We start from the raw sequence: 26,159 nt of genomic DNA on the forward strand, positions 1-26,159 counted from the left end.
GGATCTCCCTGTAAAACTGCTGGATGAAAATCACTTCTTTCCCTGGTTGATCACACACCCAAATGATCGTTACTGAAATAAATATGAGAGTTTGGATCACATGGGTAAATCAATATGCTTGTTAGACTCAGAGACATCAGAGAATTAAAAGCTAGAGGAGTGCGTAATAGCGTGTTACCATGGTACAGCTTCAGTGCCATGCCACAGATGTTTGTCTGAGTCTGTGTGTGTGTGTGTGTGTGTGTGTGTGTGTGTGTGTGTGTGTGTGTGTGTGTGTGTGTGTGTGTGTGAAGAAGTGGGGTAATGATAATCACTGCGGTACTTTATGCCCTTTTGTGGCCCTCAATTTAAAAAATTAAAAGGGAGTCACACTATTGCTTAAAGGGACAATCCAATTATCAGCGTGAGAGGAAGGAAAAGTGCTTGAAGGTGTGCCTTAAGAAAAAACGTAATTATTCAGGAATCACTAATTGTTATTGCTTGGCTTTAGTTCCACAAAGCCCAAAGCTGGGGGATTTGTGTGCAGGATGGTGCTGCTTCACTGACTGCCATTTGGGAATTTTGGAAAACTGAGAGAAAATGAGGGGCTATATCTTTAGGGATGAGGATGCGTTTCTTTGATTAAAACTGACAGCAGCATTAGAGGTGAAAGCACACTTGGGTATAAGGTATATTTTGCAGGTCAATTCAAATGTCCTAAATCACCAGTATAACCAGCAATATTATTTTTGGAAGATCAAGTTTGAACAGAGAGCAGTAATGTTGAGACCCAGTGGATTTTTCTCATTTTGTTCTTTGGAAATAATGGAAAATGGGGTTCTCGTTCCCTGCAGACAAAGTATAAGCTTAAAAATGCCATGCAAAACTGGCAGAACATTGCATTTTCACCTTAAATCTGTTTTTATATTAAAAATGTAAAAAAGAAATGGGATCACTTGCATTGACTTTCACTATGCACTTCAGAGACGTTTTAGTTTCTTTCTCTTCATTTTTTTAGTTTTCAGTTTTATGACCCACAACTTTAGTGTTTGTTTAATTAAATTTAACATTTACTTTGGCAGACAGCTTGGTGTATCCCGCGTGGTATAAAGCGTACTTGTTTCTGTTCTGCAAACAGGAAAAGACTATAGACTAAACTAACTACGTAATTTCATTCTATGCACTGCTCTGTATTAAGCACAATATGCTTAATTGGATGCACTTCTTCATTACACTCTATTCCACTTCCTGTCAGCTGCCAGTTGAAGACAGGTTACCATGGTTACCCACCCTCATTTGAGATGAACCAAGTAATGATTAACAAATTTCAAAGTAAAGTATATTATGCCTTGCAACATGAAGCCAATTAGACTCTCAGAATGAAGAGTTATTCACATTAGAGCTCAGCTGCCTTGATCACAGTCCAGCAATAGCCCACATTTCACTGTGGGATATTTATGCTGCCATAATGTCCAGTGCTGCTTTCCTATAAATATAATGGCCTTTGCACAGTATCAGTCACACATTGAGGTTCCTGACATATTAAAATATCCATATACTCATTAGTACATGACTACGGAATTTTACAAGGAAAACTATTCTGCAGCCTCTAACACTTCACACACTATTTCAAGGCCTTAAACTTCAAGGGTTTGGGTGTCACATGTTTGACAGACTGAGGCTAATTGAGAGGTGGGGTATAAGAGTACAAAGTTTTAAAAAAAAGAAAAGAAAAAGAAGCAGAGAGAAAGAAGTGAACTTTTTTTTTCCCGTGGAATACTTTTGCTCAGCTTACTTTTTCCTTTGTCTAAAAACTTAAAGCTTTATATGTTGCCAACATTTCATTTCATCTTAAATTAGATTGTATCTACTACTGTATATGCAATACACTAACAAACATGTTGGCATGATTTTATAGTCTGACTGCTATTACAGAGGCTACTAACAATACAAGGTGGCAGGGAGGTGCAGAAGTCAAACCTGTCAACTCACCACCTAGGGGCCCTGTTGTGTGGTGTTTTCATGTTCTCCTTCTGCCTGAGTGGGCTCTCTCCAGGTGCTGCTCCCACAGTCCAAAGACATGCATGTTAGTTTAAATGGCAAATTCTAAATTCACTGCAGGTGTGAATGTGAGTGCGAATGGTTATTTGTCACTTTGTGTTAGCCCTGCGAATGAGACTGGTGACCTCTCCTGTGTACCCTAACTTTCACCCTGTAACAGCTGGGATCAGCCCCAGCACCCTCAAGACCTCGCAAGTGGCAGAAAGCAGATGGATAAAGTTACAATGATATTTGTTATTAACTTTCAAACTGTAATTTGATATCATGTTCATACAAAGGCAAAAACTGAATCTCACTCAGCTTGAGTTCCGCATGAAGATTTGGATCCGTGTCTCTGAGGTACTTTGATATGTTTGAGGTTTTTACTTATTGCCTGAGTGATTAGAGATAAATTATCTCGATGTATGACTCGTCTCACTCGCTGTACTTGCACTTACTCCCCAATCTCTCCAATCCGTGTGGTACCTATGATAACATATGCACCCACAGTACAATAGAAAAACACTATCATCAAGCTTTTATTGATTTGGCACTTTTGCCATCTATATTGTGAAACACCAATTACTTCGACACATTTAAATTGCACTGAAATCAAATTTTCACCAATATTGGTCACACTGAGTAAAAATAAATGCTGTAAGCAGCACAAAATTTCCAGACCTACAATTTCTTCTTCCATAAATGATGTCTGTTAGCTCAGTTTCCTGTTGTAATGATCCAATTTCATTTTTATTATGTTTTGGGTATTATTATTCTTATTTTTTAATTAATTTTTTTGTCGATTTCTAACCAAAAATCAACCAAAATTTAATGGCGAATATTCCTTCTAAATTTCCAAGTACTGCAGTTTACCTTAATATCATGATACTGCATCCGTAATAGGAAAAAGTTTTATTGATGTTACACAAATCAGTTATTGTTTATCTTTGTTAAAACGAAAAATGATAGAGATGGACGGCATAGCCGATCAGTGGATAACACCGTTGCCTCACAGCAAGATGGTCCAGTCTTGGGCCTTTCTGTTTCCATGTTCTGCATGGGTTCTCTCCAGGCATTCCAGCTTCCTCCCACACTCCAAAAACATGCATGGGATTAGGTTAATAAGTGATACTAAATTGGCTGTAGGTGTGAACGTGAGATGAATCGTTGGCTGTTTATATATGCTAGCCCTGAGACAGACTGGCAACCTGTCGAGAGTGTATCCTGCCTCTCCACCCTGGTTAGGTTCCAGCGCCTTGCGACACTGAAATAGATAATCGTTAGAAAATGCATGGATACATGGATGACAAAAGACTAGACCTCAGAATTCGCCAATCAGAGGGAATTAATCAACGATTGGCTCTTACTTCTGCCAGAACTTTGAAAGTAGCACAGTAATGCAGTGTTTACATTTAATATGATCCCTGTCTAAACTGGTTATAGAAGAATTACAAGAATATCAGGTTAAGATGTTTGACGGTAATGACCATTTAAACTGCATCTTCTTTGGACGGTACCTCAAGTGTCTTGTGTCTTGCCTCACGTGTATACATTAGGCAACCAGTCATCTTCGCCCCCTGTGTCAGTGACTAAATGCTGGGTGGGATGTCAGAGGGCTGCTCTTCACTTTGATGATGATTCACTGTGGCATGGTGCCTTTGATCCTCTCCCCAGCTTTGTGAATAAAGAATACACTTTGATTGACGCTGCGCACATTATGGCCGTTTGAGAGTTGGCAGAGGAGAAAAAGACATGTCTGTCATGTTGAAAAGCCCCTTGTCTCTGCTGCTAAGGGCCAAGTTGGAGGAAAAACACTTTTGAGCTGCTTTCAACATCTAACCCTATACAATGCCTATTATTGGAGCCTATCCTGCACAGCAGCTATCTATCCTTTGTCATGTGCAGCATGTTTGATTCAATAGTGTTTGATCAACACCCACGGCTATTTAAAAGCAGAGACAGCCCAAATACAGATTGGGTTAGTTACAGTTATGGGCTGAAATGAACCCTCAGTGCTTATCACACACACACAATGTGACATGGCAAAGTAGAATAAGGATCAGCCTTAATCAACCATAATGGGTGATAAAATGAGCTTAGCTACTGCTACAAATCACAGCCTTCTTCTTAGTTTCAGATCCTTCTCAGTATTCTAACCCCGTGCAACCTTATAAGCAATCACAAGCATATTATACAGGGATAACAAGAAAACAAGAGAATAGCAATATAAGAGCAGCTAGTAACGTACAAACCTAGTGTATTGTGTTTTGACTAACTGATGTCTCTGCTTTGAATTGCACAAAATAGATGGAAAAGGACTAAACCTGCCAAAAATGACAACAGAAAGCAAAATAAATGTGTTCACAATTTGAATTCACCACCACAGCAATTCATTAGGAATAATAGAAATACACTGTAAATAATGTATCGCACAAGAGCTTAAGCCTCTGGTGGTTATAGAACATTGTGTCACACGGAGTCTTCAGCGTAAATGGGGAAATCAAGCAGTCAGCTTTGAATGCAGCTGGGTTTGTTATTGGTCCCAGTAGGGAACGTGAGACACGTTTTAACATGTATTCAGGGATCTGGGGATTTAATACCTTTCTGTGTTATAATCAGCGCAGGATATATTCGATCAGTGTGTGGTTACCGAACATTGTGAAGCTGTGAAATACGGGATAAAGGTGTGACCTAGAGATTGCAATCCTTTCAGCAGTCTTTCAGGCAAGAAAAGATGGAGTTTTCTGAGAGCTTTCGTGCGTTTGCACGTGCTCACTCACATACACAGTGCATGTGTGTTAAGTTACTGTGTGTGTGCACAAGCATTTGTTCAGCTGAGCTGTGCTGAGCTGTACCCTGTGTACTGAGAAAATTCAAAGCAATCTGCTATCTCTCCTCAACCTAGCCAAGCGCTGACTGTAACACAAAGGACAGCGCAGAACACCTGCTGAGATGATGGAGATGGCTTGCAGCCAAGACAGCATATGGGTCTCATTCTGGTCCTAATGAAGACAACCTGACATAAATATCGGACAAAACGGCCCACTCTCGAGACCTGCGCTGTCCCACTGCAACGTTGCTGACATCGACGTAAACATTTGATCATCCTTGAGGTTTTGAGGCAGGAGGAAGCATGGAGAGACAACGACACTGGCAGTGTAATGCGATATGTTTAATGCATAACAATACAGTTTCCAAAAAGCATAAACAGCTCAGTGTTCTTTGAAACCTACAGGTAAGGGAGAACGCCATCCACTGTCGCAGGATGAAATGTTTTTGCTGCTGTAAACAAGTGCAAGCCCACAACCGTTACTGAGTGTATGAAGTGTCAGAACACCTCAGTGTTAAAAGAGAAGCTTCTCGGAGCTTGAAAGACTTTACTTTTCTCAAGCTCTGAATCTGTGTCAAAAAAAAGACAAACATCAATCCAGCAGGAACATGGGTAATTAAGTGAAGTCAGAGCTTGAAAAGGTTCTGTTTTCAGGCTCATTTTCAAAAGCAGCACCTGCACACTACACCATTTAAAACGAGTATAGGGTTTTGAATTGATTTTTTCTTCTGTTTTGTTTTTTTCCACATGGTAGAGAGTGAAAGAATCCTGTGCCAAAGTGCTGTTCTTGCAGCTGCACTGCCCTGTTCTTTGGCTTAAACTGACCTCCTTCACTGATTTTTAGGACAAACAGAACAGCAAAGCAAACATGTCACTTGATGCCCCAACCTCTGGTCCTGTTGTGATCAGTGTGGACGTCTGCAGCCAGTCAGAGAGGCTAACTGTTAAAATAACTGCCTGACAAGGAAGCTCTGGCTGTTTAGAGAGATAATGGCCTGGACCACAGACACAATAATAGCCTCCCTCTGTGAAGAAATGTTGTCCTGCCAGTTCACAGCCCCCCGTGGTGCCTATTTATAGTAAACCATAATTAATACGCAGTATAATTGAAGCCTCTGAGTAGAGCTGAAACATACAGACTCCTATAAATAGAGGCCCCCTGCGCCAAAGGGAGGGGAGGAAAAAGTCATGCAGAGATGTGAAATCGCAGCTGTCAAATCTCATATCAGTGGACATTTCTTTTCTTTTTTTTCTAATTCAGCGTTAACTAATCTTCAGCCTTGAGAAATACATTATAATTCTGAACGGAATATGCTAAGCAGAGCAGTGCGCCTCTGTCATCACTTCACGCAGACAAAGAGATTTTTTCACAGTCTGTGGCAGATGGGATTAATAATAATCTAATATTGTCAAAGTTCATCAGCTTCCTGCTTCGTAGGGCGCACCAGCAGCAACGAATCACAGCGATGACATCTTGGGATCCATGTTTCGCAGCTCAAGTCATAATTCCTCCAAGGTTCAAACCATCCAATTTGGCACTCTCATATTATCACTCTGGCCGTAATCCGTTCATTAGCGAAACAATCTCAAAGTCTTTTTTGATAATTAATGGCATTTAAATGATGATTCGATGTACGGTATATGTGGAAGCAGTCTTCCTTATAGCATGTTAATGATCCACAGCATTCTGCTAATCAGTCAATTAATCACCATCTTATGAATTTAATCTCTTACTTAGGCCCTGTTCTACATAATGGGTTTTAAACATTCAAATCCATGCTTGGATTACAAATGAGGCGCACTCTGGTACCGTGCACTCAAACTGGGCTTCCACTGGCAGTCCTTGATTTGACATGTTATTAGATAACATGTTGTTTTTGTATTCTTCAACGAAATGGGGGTATAACCCAGTGCACCCTTTTAAATTCTTGCAGGGGTGCCATTAAAGCTGTATTTTTCTGTATGTGCTTTTAGGGTGTACACGGTGCAGTTCATGTTTTCTAAGGGGGGTATTTTCTGATGAAAAACAACCTCTCTGCAATCTTTGGATCTCATTCAAAAAGCTCAAAAGCCCATTTTTGCTTTAGTGATTTCACACAGCGGGTGTGAAAACAAGCTCATGTTTATTTATGTCATACTTAAATCTCTCATATCAAGAGCACAGTTAGTCAAACTAGGAGTAAAGTCCCAGTTTCTAAATTACAATAGTAAAGTCCACAGTGGTGGATCACTTTTAATGCATGTCTCGATTGGCTTTTTGCAAAGAAGGTAATCAATATCACTAAAAGGCTTGCCATTGTTTTGCTAAAGTGGTCAGAAAGTGGCTTGGGCAGGAAATTTAGGCTTTGACTTTCCATTTTTGTTAGAAACACAGTTGACATATTTGAGGTTGGAGTATTTCTTGTTTTAGTGTTTTTCCAATTTTGGTTCTACTTTCAAAGGCAAACTTTTATTTAAAAAAAAAGACAGTTTAAGAGTGGCTGTTGAAAGCACTGCTTTTACTAACTATTTTATATCATGTAGGCTGTGTGAAGGGCAAAGGCAGTACCCAAATGCAGGACTCAGAATAACATTACCAAAACAAAGAAAATCAAACCTTCAGCTCAACAAGGACCACATACTGCAAGTGAGGACACAACCAGGAGGGACAACATAACAAAGAGGAAAGGAAGACTTAGAGAATATATACATACTAGGTAATTAGGGAAATGGGAAAACAAACACTGAGACTAAGACATAAGAATTTGACAGAACTAAACAGGGGCATGACTGGAGAGACAGAGACATAAACGAACAGGGAGACTTTTCACAGGAGACGCTGAGGACAAGACACAGAGACAAAACTAGGGCACGAAAAGAAATTAACATAATCAAATATGAAACCATCAACTAGAAATATAAATAACAAAACTCTGAGGCACTAGGAGAGTACATCATAGACAGAAGGTCACGGGACTCAAACATAAACCGTAAAGACCTATGATAGAACATGTGCACAGAACTATAATACAACGATAATTAAAAATGAGAAAGACCTAGAAAAAACTCAAACTCAAAACACTTGGTCAATAACTCAGGGACCATGACATTTTCATAATGATTTACTAATGCATTATACACTCAAGTTGCTATTTGTGTTAACGAGCAGTTGAACAACCCACTACCACCTCTTAAACTGCTCATAAACCCAATAATCAGGTGGCTGTGGGAGAGCGAGTCATCTACTAATTGCAAGGTTTGTGGGTCAGTCCTCTGGCTTCTCCAGTCTACATGCCCAAGTATCCTTGGCCAAGATGCTGAACCCCAAGTTCCTCCTGATTTGTTCATCAGAGTGTGACTATTGTAGATAGAAAGCACTTGGAGAAAAAGTGGCTGTATGAGTGTGTGTGTGAATGAGACATGTTGTATGGAAGCACTTTGAGTGCTTAAGTAGAGTAGGAAAGTCCTACTTACCATTTACATCTAATCAGTCAGCTCAGTACTTTAAGGATGTAGTAATGCTTTAGATGAGTTGCTAAAGTTCAGAGCATTAGATGATTTATGTGACTTCAAACGTGGCATGGTTGTTGGTGCCAGACTGGCTGCTGTTGTAATGCAATTTTCCTGCCTCCGCATTCACCAAATCTCAATCCAAAGGCATACCTTAGGGATTTGGTGGGATGGGAAATTCACATCATATGCAGCTTACAAATGAGCAGCATTTGTGTGATACTATCATGTCAATATGGAGCAAAATCTGCGAGGAATTGTTCTGGCACTTTATTGAATGAATGTCAGAAGAATTAAGATGGTACTGAAGGCTTGAAGTGTGTAGTACCAAAGAATATATATGACCCAACAACTTTTAGGTGTCCAGATTTGGGAGAATACTAAACAAACCAGACAAAACCTACTCATCAATAACATAGTAAAGTATATAACTGAAGACCTAATGACTGAGAACATGAGAATTCATCAGTTCACGTATTACTTCTTTATAACAACAGAAAAGAAAAACAATCAATATCGGCTGGTACAATCTTTTTCATTTCTATGTTATTTTTTTATTATATTGACATTTGTTGAAAATTTAATGATGCAAAGTAAAATCACACCAGTTGTGTTTTCTGTTTTCCTGACAATAACAGGATATTTTCCACACTGCAGAAATTTTGAGTTAGACTTGCGTTAGCCAAACAACTTTTGTTTGTACGAGCAGCACATATTGAATGTTGCAGTCGTCTTGATTTGAAGCATGCTTGGGCTGACAGAAACACTAATGTGATTTATGTGCGTTCTGCCTGAAGGATCCGGTGACAGGAGTAGGCAGAAATGAACAGAACAGAGCGACAGATAAACACTAGTTCCCGCTCAATGTGAAACTCGACAAACTCAAACTGATTGAGACGTTTCTGCTCAATTAGCACATTTCACTTTCTTTTCTCAAACCTCGATTTTTCCTTTTTTTCTCTTTTCTCCACGCTAATATTTAGACTTGTTGAGTTATTTATGGATGAGGTCAGTGCAGAAGTTAAGCTCCTGCTGGCTAGTTAAGTGCTTGGCATCTGTTTTTTTTTTATTTATTTATTTATTAATTTTTTTATTAATTTTTTTTATTTTTCACAGATGAACACACAGCCTCCCCAAACCGAACCTGTCACACGCTCCGACACACACATCAGCTCAAATATTAAACAGGTCAAAACAGAAACACCTTGAAACATCATTCAGCAAAAAAAACAGAGTGTGAAGAGTAATTGTAACTGGAGCTTAAACTGAAGGTAAAATGAAACATGGACAGGGTTATTATTATCAATATCATTCATGATGCACTTTTTTTACACAGAGAACGCATGAATGATAGCTGAAATCTGTTCTGCAGTCACTGAAACAAAAGTCACCATAGCCGCTAAAAAAATCCTGCTGCATACATGCTGCAATCGCACTTTCCTCGTTTCCTTGAAACTGCACCGAACTGACTCAGTATATGTGCAGGAAATGAACTCTTTGCCGTCGTTTATCCCATTTACCCTTGCCTAGGAAGAAAATGCAGTGCCAAGCAATGTTTTAAAAAAAAGAAATAAATGAATGGGGGGGAAAAATGAAAGAAAGAGGCGTAGAGCAGTTAGCTACTGTGTGTGACTTTAAAATTGGCTTCTACAAGTTTCTGTAATAAATCCTCTATTAATTTAGCTCCAGAATTAAACTACAGGGTATTATGGCCCCAAATATGCTGAATATATTAACATTTCCACGGAAGCATATTAAGTCGTGCAACCAGATGTCATGTGAGATATCACAGACAATAGAGAGGAAATAACATCCTGAAGCAGTTTTACATGTGCAATATGCTCTGTCCCATCAATAGTGAAACGGGCTATATTTGAGCCAAGCTGACACATTACTTGGCTCCTCATATGTGGAAGGCCGTTGGCAATGAAACTGTGTTATATGGCCCAGTAGTGCTGACAGGTTTCTTTCTCCTTCTCCTCTACCCCCCCACCCCCTCTTTATTTCTTCCTCCTTTAGGCTTTGGAGAGGCCGGCACGTGGCAAGAAGAGGAGGGGGTAGGATGGATCTTCAGCCCGGTGTAAGAGCCTCCCCCCGGGGAAGCCGGCGTCAGACGCAAGACCTCACGGGCCGTTGACCTGCTGTCTCCGTGATTTATGGCGGCTGGGGGCCTCTGGCCACTGCAGACTCCTCTCCTCTCTCTCCTCCACGTCCCTTCACGCACACTGCAGGACCGCAAGGAGCCACACACACTGCACCACCGTCCACAGGAGCATTCAAAAAGGGATTCCTTGCACATGCCAAGCTGCACCACAAGCGTGCATATATCCACTGCATACAAAAATAAACACCCCCATAAACATTCCTACACTGCGGCACCGTGCCCCGCCATCCAGTCACATGTCCATTAGACAAAGCCTGCTCTCAGAGTCGGCTCCATTTGACGGCGTGTGGATTACGATCAGTTATGGTGTGTCAGCTGTGGAGCCCTTGGTGTAGCTACTGCTCAGGGGCAGAGTTGGATCAATGGAAGTGCGTTGAGTAACGAGGAGATGTCCCTGTTTTCGCGTGGTCTGAGAGCAATCAGCAGTTAGCGTCGTACCCCACACAGAGCTCTGCTTCTACGCTGCAATAATCATCGTCCTCTATGGACTATTAGTGCAGTGACTTATTTTATTATGAAATAAACTGTAGCAGGACATCTGCTCCTGTGCACACAACATCTGTCAGAGCACCTTAAATACCATTTTTCCCCCTCCAGCCTTAAAGGTTTGGAGTGTCCAGATTACTTTATTTTTATTTTCACAAGCTGTGGCCTGACAGTGAGAGCCAAGAGGTGCCCTCGCCATGGTGTTGCCACCCCCAGACAAACGCCACGTTTGCCTGACCACCATCGTCATCATGACCAGCATGGCCTTCATGGATGCCTACCTGGTGGAGCAGAACCAGGGTCCCAGGAAAATCGGTGTGTGCATAATAGTGCTAGTCGGGGATGTGTGCTTTCTCATAGTACTACGATATGTGGCAGTTTGGGTCGGTGCTGAGGTGCGCACCGCCCGACGAGGATACGCCATGATCCTGTGGTTTCTGTACATCTTTGTGCTGGAGATCAAACTCTACTTTGTCTTCCAGAATTGCAAGGCTGACAGGAAAAGTCTGGAGACAGTAGCACGGAAAGCATTGACGTTACTATTATCCGTGTGTGTGCCTGGGTTATACTTAGTTTTAGTGGCTCTGGATAGCATGGAATATGTGAGAACTTTCCGAAAGAAGGAGGACATGAGGAGTCGTCTCTTCTGGGTGGCTCTGGATCTTCTGGACCTGCTAGATATCCAAGCTAACCTGTGGGAGCCCCAGCGGACAGGCCTGCCCATCTGGGCTGAGGGCCTGATGTTCTTCTACTGCTACATCCTGCTGCTTATTCTGCCCTGTGTGTCGCTCAGTGAAATCAGCATGCAAGGGGAGCACATGTCACCCCAGAAAATGATGCTGTACCCAGTCCTAAGCCTGGTCACCATTAACGTGGTCACTATCCTAATACGTGGTGTAAACATGGTGTTGTTTCAGGACAGTCGGGTCTCCACAATCTTCGTCGGGAAGAACGTGGTGGCCATCGCGACCAAGGCCTCCACCTTCCTGGAGTATCGCAGACAGGTGAAAGAGTTCCCCCACCCACAGAATGCAATGGCACTAGAGCTGCAGCAGAACTCAGTCAGCCACACACAGCCACTGCCCAACGCCACCAGTTTGCCACACGAACCCTCACCGGCGCAGGATGTCATCGACACATGACCGCCAGCGCTAGACTCAGCAACAGTACAAAATAAGTGAAAGCTCTAGGAGTGGAGGACAGAGAATAGAGAAATCAGCTGCATGACAGGATGATATTCTGCTCTTGTCAAGCCCACACGAACTGCTGTGAAACCATAAAAGAGATTTCTAGCATCACCTGCCTGTCAGAATATACTGTAAACCTACACTTGACTGAGTGCAGCGAGCAGACTTTTCAAGTCAAAACAAAAGTTTTTATCGTGCTGTTGTGTTTTTAATTGTCTCAAATGTTTTAAAAGTTCAAACTTTATTTAGAGACAATCTCCACACGGCTCTGACCAGTGACATTAAGTCGTGTAAAATGGACAGCTGGTTCCCCTTCAGTGAGTATCTTGCATTTTTTTTTTTTAAAGGTCACTTTTATGACAGTGCATCTGTGGCATTTCCTTTGAATTCCAGCACCAAAGGACATACCACTCAGCGTGAAGCACTGATGGAAAAGAGGAGCAGAGAGTGACAAGGGTCATTCATGAGAGGCGATCTGTTCTGGCTATCTGTGCTAGAGCAAGGTTGATGGCTTCTATGTTTGGGTCTGCTGAGGAAGGTTCTCTGTGGGAAATGCTACAGACCAAAAGTCTGATCAAAGCACCGGTGCAAATCACTATACCATCCACTGCAGGCATCCCAGAGTGCGTTAAAGTGAAACGATATGTGTTTGTGTGCATGCGTGCACGCGAGAGTGTGTATGTCTGAAGGGCTTGCGTGTTGACCATGGGAGGTTTAGCCTATTTCAAGCTGTTTTGGAGCAGATGAAAGTGTTTGATGGGTGTGACGAACTGCAAATGAAACAAAAACATGTAGATGTCAGAAGCGAAATAAGATGATGGGGGAAAGATACTCCTTGTTTCCTGTACTGTACATTCCTTTAAAACTATCTCAAGCCTTGAGAATCCCAAGTATGCCTCACAAGAGAATTGACAAACATAAAGAAATAAAATAACACAGAAAAAAGACATTTCAGATGTTATTCAGTTCATTATTATTATTATTATTATTATTATTATTATTATTATGTACATTCTTTACATGTTGGAGGTCAATGATGTTTTAATAAAAGTAGAAATTAATAATAACAAGATGGTGGTTTCTTTATTCGGTGCTGAGTATAATTAAATAAATATAGGGTTTTTTTATTCAGTTAAAGATTATTTGGTGCTTGTGTTATATTTTGAGAGCAACAGCTTCCTAACATCAACATATTTTTCACAAAACAATCCACACAGCACATAAATATTTAGACTGCGCAGCCTTTTTCTGGGATCTTGGAGCATTTTGTCCCTAAGGCTACCAATTTTGGGGGAATGCAGTCAATGAATTTATTCTCAAAATGTGATAATAATGTATGAACCTTTTGTCGGTTTCGCTCTTTTCCTCCCAGTTCTCATTATCACCTTCCAGCTTTTTTTTAAATTTGTTTTGTTCTATTACCAGTTATCACCTCTGTATTGACCGGGTATCAGTTATCAAACAAAACTTTTTTCAGCCAACGAGAAGCCTTCGTGTCTCCATAGAGACTTGTATCAAAGGATCGGGGTGTTTCAGAAGAAGGTGGAGAGGTCAGCCACATGAGGAGATTCATTTTTTACCGTCATCAGGTCATCTAACTTCTGTTAACTGCTGATCTCAGCTCAAAGGGACACACTCTCAGACGCTGAGTGGCCCAACTCAATTAACGATAACTGTCATCCGCAGAGTCGCAAAGAGACTGAATGGCATTTTCTTCTTACAGTTTTTAGAAAAAAGGTGAGAGTCTGCGTAAAATGTTAATAAAAAGGAATACATGGTTTTGCAAAGTAATTAAACTTAATTGACGGCAACATGTTGAAAATGTTGAAACTAAGAAATCTTAATGCTCTCTGATTTTTTTATGCCAGTAAAAAAGTCAGTGCAAGGACATGTTTGCCACTGTGTTGCATCACCTCTTCTGCTAACAACACTCTGGTAAGCGTCTGGGAACTGACGAAACCAATTGCTATAGTTTTTAAAAGCAAAATGGTTTCCCATTCTTGCTTGATGTCGAATTTCAGCCACTTCTTTTGTCATATTGTTTTATTCCATGATGCATAATAGATTTTTTTAATTTAAAAAAACATACTTATTCCATACCCGGTTCTCAAATTGTCCTTTGCGCAGGTAGTACTATTTTAATAAAGCTAAATCAGATTGAAATAACTGCAAAGACCAAGATAAATATTTGTATTGATGGTATTTAAGCTTAATTACAGCTTAATTCAAAAATGGCATTGGCTAAAATTCCTATTTGAAATTACTATTTGCTAGCAAGGACACACTCCACAAATATGAATGAAAAACAGTTATTGATAATGAAGCAACAAGGTCAAAGGCTGCGATTTGGGCAAAGCCTCACTGAGGATTGACGGGACCTTTGAGAGAAGGTAGAGAAAAAAGCAGGGAAGGTGCGGCACAAAAACAGGAACACAGAGGTGTTTTGCACAAGCAGCAATTACAGGCGTATCAAATTCAGATCAATTATCTGTGGAAAGATGTAATTTGCTTTGCCTGTTGCGTTACTACAAATCCCTTGCAAAGCAGCGGTAATAATTCTAAAACTCAGGTAAAATTGTGCTTGCTTTGCAAATTGGTACAAGTTGTGCTGCATGTGCTTGCATACTGACTAGGGCCTTGTTTTAGCAAAATATACAAAATACGCAAAAAGGCAGTTTTCCAACTACTGTATGAAAAAAAGCAAAAGCTATTTGCAGAAATGCTTAATTACTTTCCGATTTCCTGTGTTGTTACTTTAGATTCATTACTTAATACAGAACGCAGGGTTCGTATGTGACTTACGGTATTAGTTGCAAACTGACAGTCTCTTCTCATGGATTCTCCTCTGTAGAAACATATTGATTGTTCTTGCTGGTAGAGTATGAAATATTTCTGAGACGTGGAGCACGTCCACTTCATTCTGGTTGAATGTTTTCTGTTCAGCTCCTGTCTGCATTATTAAGGCTGACAAAGAAATGTTAACTTTGACATGGTGCGTTATTGCTGTTATTGGCAAGCCATTTCTTAATCTAATGGATCAGGTGACCCTGAAGCATCTCTTGGTTTTGGTGCGACTGGTTCAGTCTGCTGGGGGGCCTCCCATCATGCATTGAGCAGTTCTCCTTCACTCTCCATGTATTTATGTGCCACTGTTGCATATCAGTAACTTTGTGATTCCTGTCTTGTAGCTTGTACTGTTTGTTCTGTTCTGCACATCTGTGCTTTTTTCTCTGCCCCTCACACAGCAAATTGTTGTGGAAAATTGCTACCCTCCATGGGCCTGAATGTGCTGAAAGATACTTCCTGTTAAGAGAGATTTTTTCTCAGCAGTTTAGTCAAGTGTTTACTTTAATTCCTTCTTCAGCATTTTAGGGTGTTTATGTAAAAATAGATTAACTACATCTCCCACTGTTTGAGAAATATACTATATGCTAGACCTGCTAGTGTGTTTAGACTAAATTATTTATAATCATAAAAAGCAATCATTTGTAGCATATTTAATCAATCCATTATGAAATTATTATGAATTTGGTGGAGGGAGGAGGCTTGTCATCCATAAGCCAATGTGCTCCTAATGACAGTGTCAAGCCAAGATAAATGGGGAACATGGGAAGGGTTGCAAATGCCCAGGAAAGGCATTCGGTATCAAATCTTTGCCAAATAAAATATGCAGATCATTGACAATGAGATTTCTATACTGGATCTGTTGAAGCCTGGGTTAACAAGACTGCCACCAGTGCTGCTGATCAGCAGGGTGTCAACGGAAGCTGTGCTATTGTTAGGCAAAGACAAAGGAGGAGAGGGGGAAAGCATGCTCGGATGGAGAGAGAGAGTAGGATGTCATGCAGGAGGGCATGCAAGAGGGTTGGTGTGACCAAAACGGATTAAAGGTTGGGGTGAGACAGAGGCACATGATCCTCTGTGCCAACCCCAAAGACATCAGCCTGAAAGAAAATTACACTGAAATATGTCGTTTCTCATATTTTTACAATCAAAGCGTCAAACATCACTTCCTAACAGAGACGAGCCAGCTAACTTTTTTTAGATAGATGTGGTAGTAGAGCGGCGCTAAAAACTACTACAAAAGTTTACACTCAACAACTGGCCATTTCAACAAAATTAATTGTTTGTAGTCTCAGTAATAGCTCAGACCCAACAAATCGAGGCAGTCAGCCACATATTACAAGCTCAGCCGCAAAACCACTGGAATTATTTCCGGAGAGGACAAACTACAGCAGCAGCAGATTTTCAGGCATGTTTTGCAGTAAAAGCTTAACTTTACTTCAAACCTAAATACACCCACCTCCAAAACATTTGTGGAGGTTGCACTTAAAGAAGGCTGACAACATCAATTTCACTGTGGCGTAATGTGGAGGATAAGTTCAGTGTTTGGCGTCTAAGAATTTAACTTTAATCCTCAAGCCTTCTGGAGCTGAAGAAAGCACGAATTGTAGGGAGGTTGATGATTGTCATCGTTTATATTTTGTTCCAGTCACAGCAGCCTATAGTCCTTGCACTGTAGGGTGTGCAAATTATTGCATTTTTAATGGGAGCTAGTCTTAGTTAAACTATCCTGCTTAGGAAGCATCTATCGCAGCTTAAAGACATACTGTACTTATCTTCTGTTTCCCACTGCAATGAGGGATCATTTTCACATTTTAACATACCAGCATGCTAATACACATGCTAGGTGAATCTGTCTTGCGCAAACAGTTTGCAGTAAAATATCACCTTACACTGTTTACTGACAATCACCTGTCACATAGCGGAATAAATATAACTCCCCCCAAATCAATAATCCTTCAAAATCGTGTCACCTTACACTCTTTAATGTCATATCCAGCTTCCCATATTCACAGCATGCTTGTTAGCAGGGACAGCGGTTAATCGAGGTTTGACACCGCTCAACATAAATAAGGGGATTTCAAACATCTAATTACACACCTCATGTACTGCAAAATTAATTATTGCATGTAAACAGACCATTACTCTAAGTGTTGGAATGACACTGCTGTTATTTTCTTCAATTTGAACAGACTTCTAGATGCCTTGTTGGCTTTCTGATGCAACTCACGAAATGAAATCTCCACTCGTGTTTTTTACACGGTAGAGTCAGAAGAATGAAACCGAGAACGAAATCCTACATTTAATTAAAAACATCCTCCTGAATATGAACATAAGCTACAGAACCGTTCCACGGTACTAGAACTTTTATATGTATGTCCAAATCTTTTTTCTTTCTTATTGTTAGACTTACAGCATAACAGCATAATGCCGCTATTGTTTGAATAAATCTTGTCAGCGCAAGTGGTTGGGGTGGGGGGAAGTAAATGGCAAACTTGGGAATAGAATAAATTACCTGTGCCTGCCTCTGCAACAGATCACCTTTCCGAGACCCTCTGAGCGAGAGACTCATCTATAAATCACCAAGACTGCACATCAGGAATGTAATTGTGCTCTCTCCATATGTAATAAGTTGGTAAAAGTGCCTTTTCTCTCTCTGCATCTGATTTACTGTGTATCCACGACTTCCTGCAGCACTTAGTCTCAGCTAATTTAAATCAGAACCAATAAGATGAGCGTAGCATTACCGGTACTGCAGAATTTCTCTGAACCACCTTTGTATTTGCTGACTTGAAGGAGTTTCTTCTCCGGTGGCTCTTTCGGTGTTTTACTTGTTAGTAAATGTCTCTGTTCTCATTCCATAGTCACTTCTGTGGCTACACAACGCTGCTGCTGCACACCCCATTGTGCACAGTAATCTGTATGTAAATCACTCACTGACTCCACCATATAACTGCACTGTATTTATTGCCCACTGGACAACAAACAGTCACCTTCAGTCTTGCAGAATCATGCTAAAAGTTTTGCAAGTATTTGTTTAATACTTAACATTTGCTTAATTCACAATAGAACATAAAAAACATCAGATTTTAAAACTTGGAAATTTTGCTATTTCATGAAACATTTTAGCTCGTTTTGAAGTATTTTGAAGTCATTTGGTAGTAACTTGTCTCAAAATAGCCAGGATAGGGGCCTGGCTGAACCAGACCTTAACTAAATGAAAACATGACAAAATAAGCATGAAATACAACAATGTTCCTCTTTCTTCTGGTCCATCAGCTGGTCTCCTCATTTTTCAGATGTTTCAGTCTGTTGGTAAAAGAAGAGGGGATGCCACACACTTAAAATATGGATCTATCCCAACTTTTTTAAGACATGCTGCTGCCATCAAAGTCGAAATTGCCGTTTTTTTTCTATCAGTTAAGTTTTACATTTGATGTGTTTTCCATATTCTGTTGTGAATAAATATGGGTCTGTCCCTGCATTTCTTAAATTGGGGTTTGTGCCTCGGATATTCATCTTTCTATCAGAGGTCAGTTTGAACACTTTGTTGAAGTCATCTAATAAACTGGCAATTAAACTAGATTGCAAGTCAACATATTCATTCAATGATTTGTATTGCCTTTAATGGAAACGTTTGACAAGAAAATGATTGGATATGTTTTTCATTTCATGGCTTTACATAATTTTTATACCTTCTAATCCTTTTTTTTTTGACAAAGTAAATATTACCGTATTACCAGAAACTCTAATGTTGACTTACAAATTCATGAAATTTGATCTGCTTTCATAGGCCAACCGCAGCCAGTGTTTAAATAAAGGTTAGATAATTGTTTGTTTAACTACATGCAGCCAAAGTCCACTCAAACATAAACCAGAAAAACAGTAAAAATATTGTCCATTGCATACAGATTCTGCAAATGAATATCCAGATAACTGTTCATAGAAATGAGTCAGACTTAAATACGGATACAAACACGCAGGTTTCTAAACTTACTGTTGAACATTTAAAGCCTAAACTGTGAAAATAGGATTTAACCATTTCCATAGCCACCCAATCTGTAAGCACATGCCCCCTCGTGTTAAACAGACACACGGCCCAGTGAAATTCTCACAAAAAGCCAGCACTTTGCTGCTACAGTAGCTGGTGAACACACTGGAGCATTTAGCAGCTAAAGAGCCAGATATTTCCCTCAGGAGTTCATGGAAACCAAAACAAAATTTCAAAGGAAGTGAATATTGGACTGCTTGACATTTGTAAAGTGGACAGAAATGCACTTGTAAATGAGCGCTAATGCTGATCAAGGCTGCTCTGTGTTTAAGCATGTTTACTGTAGTAAGAGGTGAATATGCCCGTCACAATGTGAAAAAAAGATGTAAGAGGGAAAAAACACAGCAACTGCTACAAAGGAACACTTAATAATTACTTAATGCTAGTGTCCTTGTTCAAACAAATAAAAATTAATTGCACTTAAATACACAAATAGAGGGAAAAAATGAATGGAAAAAAAGAAGAAATAGTTCTGATTTATTTGTTAATCACTTAACAAGCTGAACAAAACATAATTTTCCAACAAAGGAGGCTGTACCCCATTGTGATACCCTGAATTATGGATGTGGTTTCTTCTGGCAAAAAAAAAAGAAAAGAAAGTGATGTATCTGAGTCAGCTTTCCTGTTTTTATTTAAAATTAGATTTGACTCTGGGTGTGAATCTATATTTCAGGCAACAAATGAAAGCCTTGGACTCCTTCCAACACTAATGTGCTCTTTTAATGATTGATCTCTGCAGAACGGCCTAACAAAAGTCCTCAACACTCGGTGATCTATTACACATACTGATTCTAACCTTGATTAAAAGGGTTCAATGCTCACTCGCCATTAGTGGATGTTTCTAGGTGGTCTTATCAAAACTATCAGTCTTCATTGCAACATTGCTGGCGTCACCAAGGCTGGCTACTTAATATTCATACACAGATAGATAAGAAGGTATTGTGTTACCTTCACGAAGTGTACAGCGTGTGCAGAATGGATTAATCACTGAGTCACAATGCACAGGGGAATAGACTGTGGGAGCTGTCATAAACAGATAAGCATAAATGAAAGCTGAGCGTGCGTGGCGGTAGAAAGTCCTGCTGCTAGTTGTGAAAAGAGCTGACTGTCCTCTGAGTTTATGGCTTGATTTCTGTGCTTTCTTAAAAGTGACTTCATTATCAGCTGGATTGCTAAAAACAGCCAGTGACCGCAGGTTATGGCTCTGATAATATCACTGTCTTTATCATTATTCAGTGTATTTTAATTTTATCTAGTTATAAAGTTTGCAGACGATTTTAAATACCAGGGAAAGGTCACATGGTTTTAGTAGAGTACCACAGCGATGTACCACTTAAGGGTTGTGAACTGTTAGCTTAAAAATGTTATATTCATGCCAACTAATATTTTTACATCCAGTAGGTGTCCTACTAGAGCAAATGAAGCTTCAAGAAGCTTTGCGCTGGGATGAACCAATTGGATGAAAAGCTTCAGTGCTTCATGACGCTTCATCTGCCCATCACTACATTTCAGGTTTCCAGAGCTACACAACACAACGCTCTCCTCTGAATCTGGCAGAGACTGGCTTTAAATAGGGCCATCAATTTCCCTTCAATTAGCCCAGCCAGTACCACTCACTTGAACTGAGGGATCTAAAACGCTACACAGATGATTAAAAAGACACAAAACCTCTTCACACTTCTAATTGGCACGTTTAAACAACTGTAAACTAAGGCTGTATTAACGAAAAGAAAAAGATCCAACAAATCCCTTTAAACCTTGAGACAAACAAAAGGAAGCATTTCTATGGACAAAGAAACCCCTCCACTTGGTTCGACCTGCTGATGTCATGTGTGACATCATCAGGACTTTAAAATGAGGAAATGCTAGGCGGGCGTTTCCCCACACCTGACCCTGAAGACTGAAAAGAAAAACCAAAGTAAGTATGAACAAATGACTTAATCTGTAACATAATAAAATATAAAGAAACATGTAACTGAGTATTTGCCTTAATTTGCAGAATGTTTGATTTGCCGGCAACAGAACGCTTACACAAACAAACCCGGGATAGTGAGTGCAGCAATGTTACTGGACAAATAGCAAATCATAGCAAATAAATAGAAACAGAATAGTGTGTATAATGTGCACAGAAAAAAAAGGTCAACACATATGGGACAAATGGAGAGCATTGCAACTGCTCATCCACTTTGTCACCGTCCCCACCAGACACAAACACCTATAGAGGGTTGTAATCTCTGTCAGCAGCAGCATAACCGCTAACCTCACCTGACACAGTAACGTGCAGAAAAGCTACAAATTAATGCCTAAAAATGCCGCAATTTAGGAGTCTGATGCTCACACCCAGACCGCCCATCTTCTCACTGATTTTAAACTGACAACCATTAGCAGTATTACTTTAGTGGTATAATAATGTTCCATGACTCCAATAATAAAAAAAAAAAAATTGGCTGATCTTCTCTACAAGGTAGTGTCCTTGAACACACCTGGCCTGGTTCCAGCACGCCTGCTGTTTTTACATCAGTCCCTGAAAAGTCTTGTTCGGGCAACTTGCGTTTTAGCTTCTGTGATGTCTGCTGGAGGTCCTCCACTTATAATTAGAATTTTGTTTTTCTACATCGCAATAAGTCAAGTCTGGCAAATAAACTAAACTGATGTTCCTAGATCTAAAAATACCATCCAAGCTTGAAGCAACCCAGAACTGCACGTGGAGATGGTTACGAAAGAGAAAAAGTCCAAAGTGAAATCAGATTGTTTTTAATTTGGCATGTGCTGGGTTTCAGAATTCTATATTCACACTCCACAAACACTAATATTGAAAATAATATATATGCTAATTTAACACTGAAAAAACTTTAGAGTATCTGAAATCTTATTTTCTTCTAGGTCTACATGTCACTATGTGGACAAGCTCAGGTCAGCCAGATGGAATTGTGATACTCAGGGGGAGCATGCAGTGATTGTCCAGTGAAGAACAGACATCAATTAAAATGTACCAAAGTGAAAATGGTGGGTTTTGGGGTTTTTTCTTTTTTTTTTTCTTTTTTTGCAGTGACTATTGTCTCTGGAAGCAGGCTCGACTATGTTTCCATTTAAGTCAACTTCACGCATTTACATGTCAGCAAAACTACAGGATTTAAGAAGAGCTATCAAACTGTGTTTGTGTTAATATTTAGTTAGCATTAGCAAGTAAACACGCTTCTGTGGCTAAGGAGCAAGATGTGAAAACGGGTGTGGATCACAATCAGCCAAGGTTTCAGGTGAACCTATTGTGAAACCTAGCCCCACCCTATCATGTGATTTACTGAGGTCAAATGGCCCAGGATGTGAGTGGGTGTGAAGTCGTCTGATCTCAAAGCCGAATTATAGATGACATACAGTTAAAAGACAATCAGCTCAGAATCATAACATGGTATTTTTGGCTTTTTATCTGGATCTTGTTAAACAATTAAGAAAGATTGTTTTTTTTTTTTGGGGGGGGGGGGGGGGGGGTGTCTCTGTTTGCCTTTTTGTACTATGTATGCCACTGGACTGGAAACTCATGGCAAACATGGAGACTACATGTTTGTTTTTTTTAAAGCTACAGTTTTTTCAAAGCTGTTTTTTGTCAAAATTGTTCACAACAATGTGTGCGGATTATGGAAACCAGTGTGTTTTTGCAAGAACAACAAACTCCCATATGCCTTCATTTAATGAGGCAGGGATGGTGTCTCAAAACTTGGCCAAAATAAAAATCTGCTTGGCTGTTAAATATGACTGGGTAAGTTACAAAAAAAAAAAAGAAGAAGCTTCTTTTGTAATTTGGGTGCACTGTTCATTAAACAGAAGTTTATGGTCAAGGTTCAAATGCTAATTTTAGTATAGGGGAGTACAAACCAAACCTGAGGCTGAAGAAGCAACGTACACCCATTGACATGCTAAAGAATGGACGTAGTCACCTCAACATTACTTAGTGGTTTTGGCCAAAGCCATGTTTTGTTGAAGCTAGGAGTGGCTTAATCTGCCTCTTATCAACATTATTAGCCAGAGTTTTCTTCAGTTCCCAAATTCAAACACTGCAGCATTACTGAGAGTTAAAATTGCCTCAAATTCTTTCATCTCCAGTAAATTGTTTAGTGTGGCTGCTCTCCTAAGTGCTACAATACAGTTTAAGATACAAACATTAATTAAAAAAGGCAAATTACAAAGTTCAACAGTTACAAGTTAGCAGGAAGTTAGCTCGCTAGTTTCCATCTAAAGATGATATACCATGTTATGACCAGAATTTCTAAAAAAAACTGGAACATGCAGCCCTGCTATCACCTTGGATAAATGAAGACAGAAAAAGATGGAAAGCAAAACAGCATCAGTCTTTGTATGGTTATTGAAGTAGAGCTAGTTGGCATATAATGGTGTGCTACCTGGTAGTTAGTAAGCTGCATACATAAATTATGGCAAAAATAAGGCAAAGACACGTATTGGCTAAATGGATCCAGCAGATCACAGGAAAAACACCCAAGAGCTCTGTTCAGAAGGACAACCAAGATGCTGCACAGCATCCTCAATCTCCCAGGCCCGACGCTGGCATTGACGCTCAAGGATGTTTTAAAATAAAATAAAATAAAATACTCCAAACTATCTATGAAAGCCAAAACTGCTTTTGACAAGAACTGCAGTTTCTGGCACTCTCGCTTGGCTCCTGAGGTTACCATTTGCCCACAACACCTTGCATTCAGCAGTACAGGATGCCCTTATGAGCGAATGCAGCAAGCAGCAGCAACCCAGTTTGCTAACCATCCATCACTGCAGCACAGCCATTTACCCAAACAGCAACATGGTGTCAAAAATACTGGCAATGCACAAACAAGGAAAGAAAATGTCCCCAAACTATAGCTGTGGAGGCGGCGGGTGAACAGATAAACAACTTTTCAAAGCAGGATTATGGTGCTGTATATGTCAAGGCCAGGATGCGTGGGCCTTGACTCTAAATGTGGCACAGCAAATGGCGAAGGAGAGCTAAGCCGGCATTCAGGGGAGACACAGAGTAGCTGCCCAAACGGGCTTGTTAGGGGGCAAAGAGGGAACTCATCAGTGCACAAGATCACGGCTGACAGAGGAGCTTGTTAACTGTAGTAGGGTAGCCAAGAGGTGGCTCATTAGGGAGAAGCACCAGTCGCCTGCATGGGCCTTGCTGGCCTCACCAGATGGCTGTCCATCTGGATGAAGAAGGTTATCGACATCCATCATTAACAAATGATGCGCAGTATATTTTTTGTGATGGAATAGTATAGAAGGCACTCACTGTGTGACTTTGTCACAATTTGATAACTGAAACTTTATATCATAAAGTGCCAAAGTCTAATTCACTGGGGGGAGAAGAGCTCTATGTCAGTTTATCCTGAGCTTCTGTTTTGCAAAGTTTGTTGGTGGCACTGAAACATAAATCCTGTTGCAACATTGCCCCCTACTGGTGCTACTGACTGTAACTCCAGATTAATGGAGGAGAGATACAATCAAAATGGTTTTTTCCCCGTCACTCGCCGCTCAATGGACTCTTCACATGTTGCCAGCTGTCATTGTAAATAACACATTGTTTGCAATCACCCTGTCTTAATAAGTACAGCCCTCTTCAGCTTGATTATCCCACAAGACAAGTTTCAAGTGATGACCAATAAATCATTACTCGTCATTCACTGAAGGAGAAACACACGCTGCAGCAGCTACATCTATATCAGAAGTGGGACTCATTCATTTAGCGATTCTTTGCAGGGATGCTTCAACCAAGTAGCAGATGATTTATTTGCTTTCTGTCTGAACACATATCCCAAAATAAAGAGTATTGTTGCATGTTATTACTTTGAGGGTTGATTGAGTGTGAATTTATCAACTGCTGATGTGACTGGAAGATGCTGGAACTTAATTAAAAAACTGTGAATTCTGTAGTGAGGAACATCAGTGAGTAAGATGTAATAATTGAGAATGCAATCAAGCCATAGTGATGTAGCCGGAATAATAAAGAGGTTTTTTTCTCCAGACGACCACTTTTGTTTAAAAGAGCATTAATCGTGGTTGTGCAACAGCAGCTATGAGAACTACAGAAAAAGTCTACTTTTATCTTGAGGGGTTTTTGAACAAGAAAGAATCATTATATATGTTAACTGTGGAAACTGCACTTATACAATTGGCTCTTGGTTTAAGGGGAAAATGTGATTGATTCAGCAAGTCTGAAATCGTCCTCAAGTGCTGTCACTTCCAGTTAATTAAATCTTATACCAAGAAATTAAAATGAATTACTGGAAAATCATTTTATGCAAACTTTCCAAACCTTAACTAGAAATAAGACATCTTCCAGAACAAATACCAGTAAATGCAAAAACATGTGAAACTCGATGTGATCTGATGAGGGTTAAACCAAGCATCAGAGTGGGAAAGAAAGGTGATAGAAAATTATGAGTAGAAGTTTACAGACACACATCAAGGGCATGAAGGTCATGGTGAATTTGGGCTTTTGCTAATTTCTTTGAACTGTTCTTTCTCTGGGCTAGATCTCTTGTACAGCATACAACTTCAATAACTTTCTAAAATATGAACTGGGCAAACTTCTGACCACAACTCTAAGTGTCTTTGAAATTGGCATGGTTGCTGGCGCCAGATGGGCTGGATTAGGAATTTTAGTAACTGCTGACCTGCTCGGCTTTTCCCACATAACCATCTCCTGGGTTTACAGAAAGTGGTCAGAAAAAAGAAAGTATCCAATGAGCAACGGTTCTCTGAGTTAAAATGCCTTGTTGATGCCAGAGTGCTTTGAGTTGAGAGGAAGGTAACAGAAACTCAAATAACAACTTGCTACAACAAAGTTGAGCAGAAGAGTATCTCTCAGTGTTGTGCCAATGGGTTACAACAGTGAAAGGCCACACTGAGTACCAGTCCCATCAGCTAAGAAGAAACTAAATCTACAATTTAAACAATCTCACCGAATTGAACATCGGAAATTTGCCTGCGTGATGAGTTTCTGCTGCGACATTAAGATGGTAGGGTCAGAATTTGGCATAAATGTGAAAGCACGGTTCCATCATGCCTGTATCAACTGTTCAGGCTCCTGGTGTGAGGAAT

The 26,159-nt window shown here is 40.1% G+C and overlaps 1 protein-coding gene across 1 annotated transcript in view; it reads left to right on the forward strand.

Annotated features, from left to right (window-relative positions):
- Window positions 1-13,220, forward strand: part of tmem121ab (transmembrane protein 121Ab) — a 49,328-nt gene extending 36,108 nt beyond the window's left edge. The window contains exon 2 of the mRNA XM_085247916.1: window positions 10,358-13,220. Within this exon, the coding sequence (XP_085104042.1) occupies window positions 11,186-12,130 (945 nt within the window). The 5' untranslated portion in view covers window positions 10,358-11,185 and the 3' untranslated portion in view covers window positions 12,131-13,220. The remainder of the gene's footprint in view (window positions 1-10,357) is intronic.
- Window positions 13,221-26,159: the final 12,939 nt, after the last annotated feature.

This window comes from Mchenga conophoros, linkage group LG15 (assembly GCF_057382185.1).
Source record: "Mchenga conophoros isolate Kocher_MC1m ecotype Shallow Benthic linkage group LG15, M_conophoros_male_GT1.1, whole genome shotgun sequence".
NCBI classification, from domain to species: Eukaryota; Metazoa; Chordata; class Actinopteri; order Cichliformes; family Cichlidae; genus Mchenga; species Mchenga conophoros.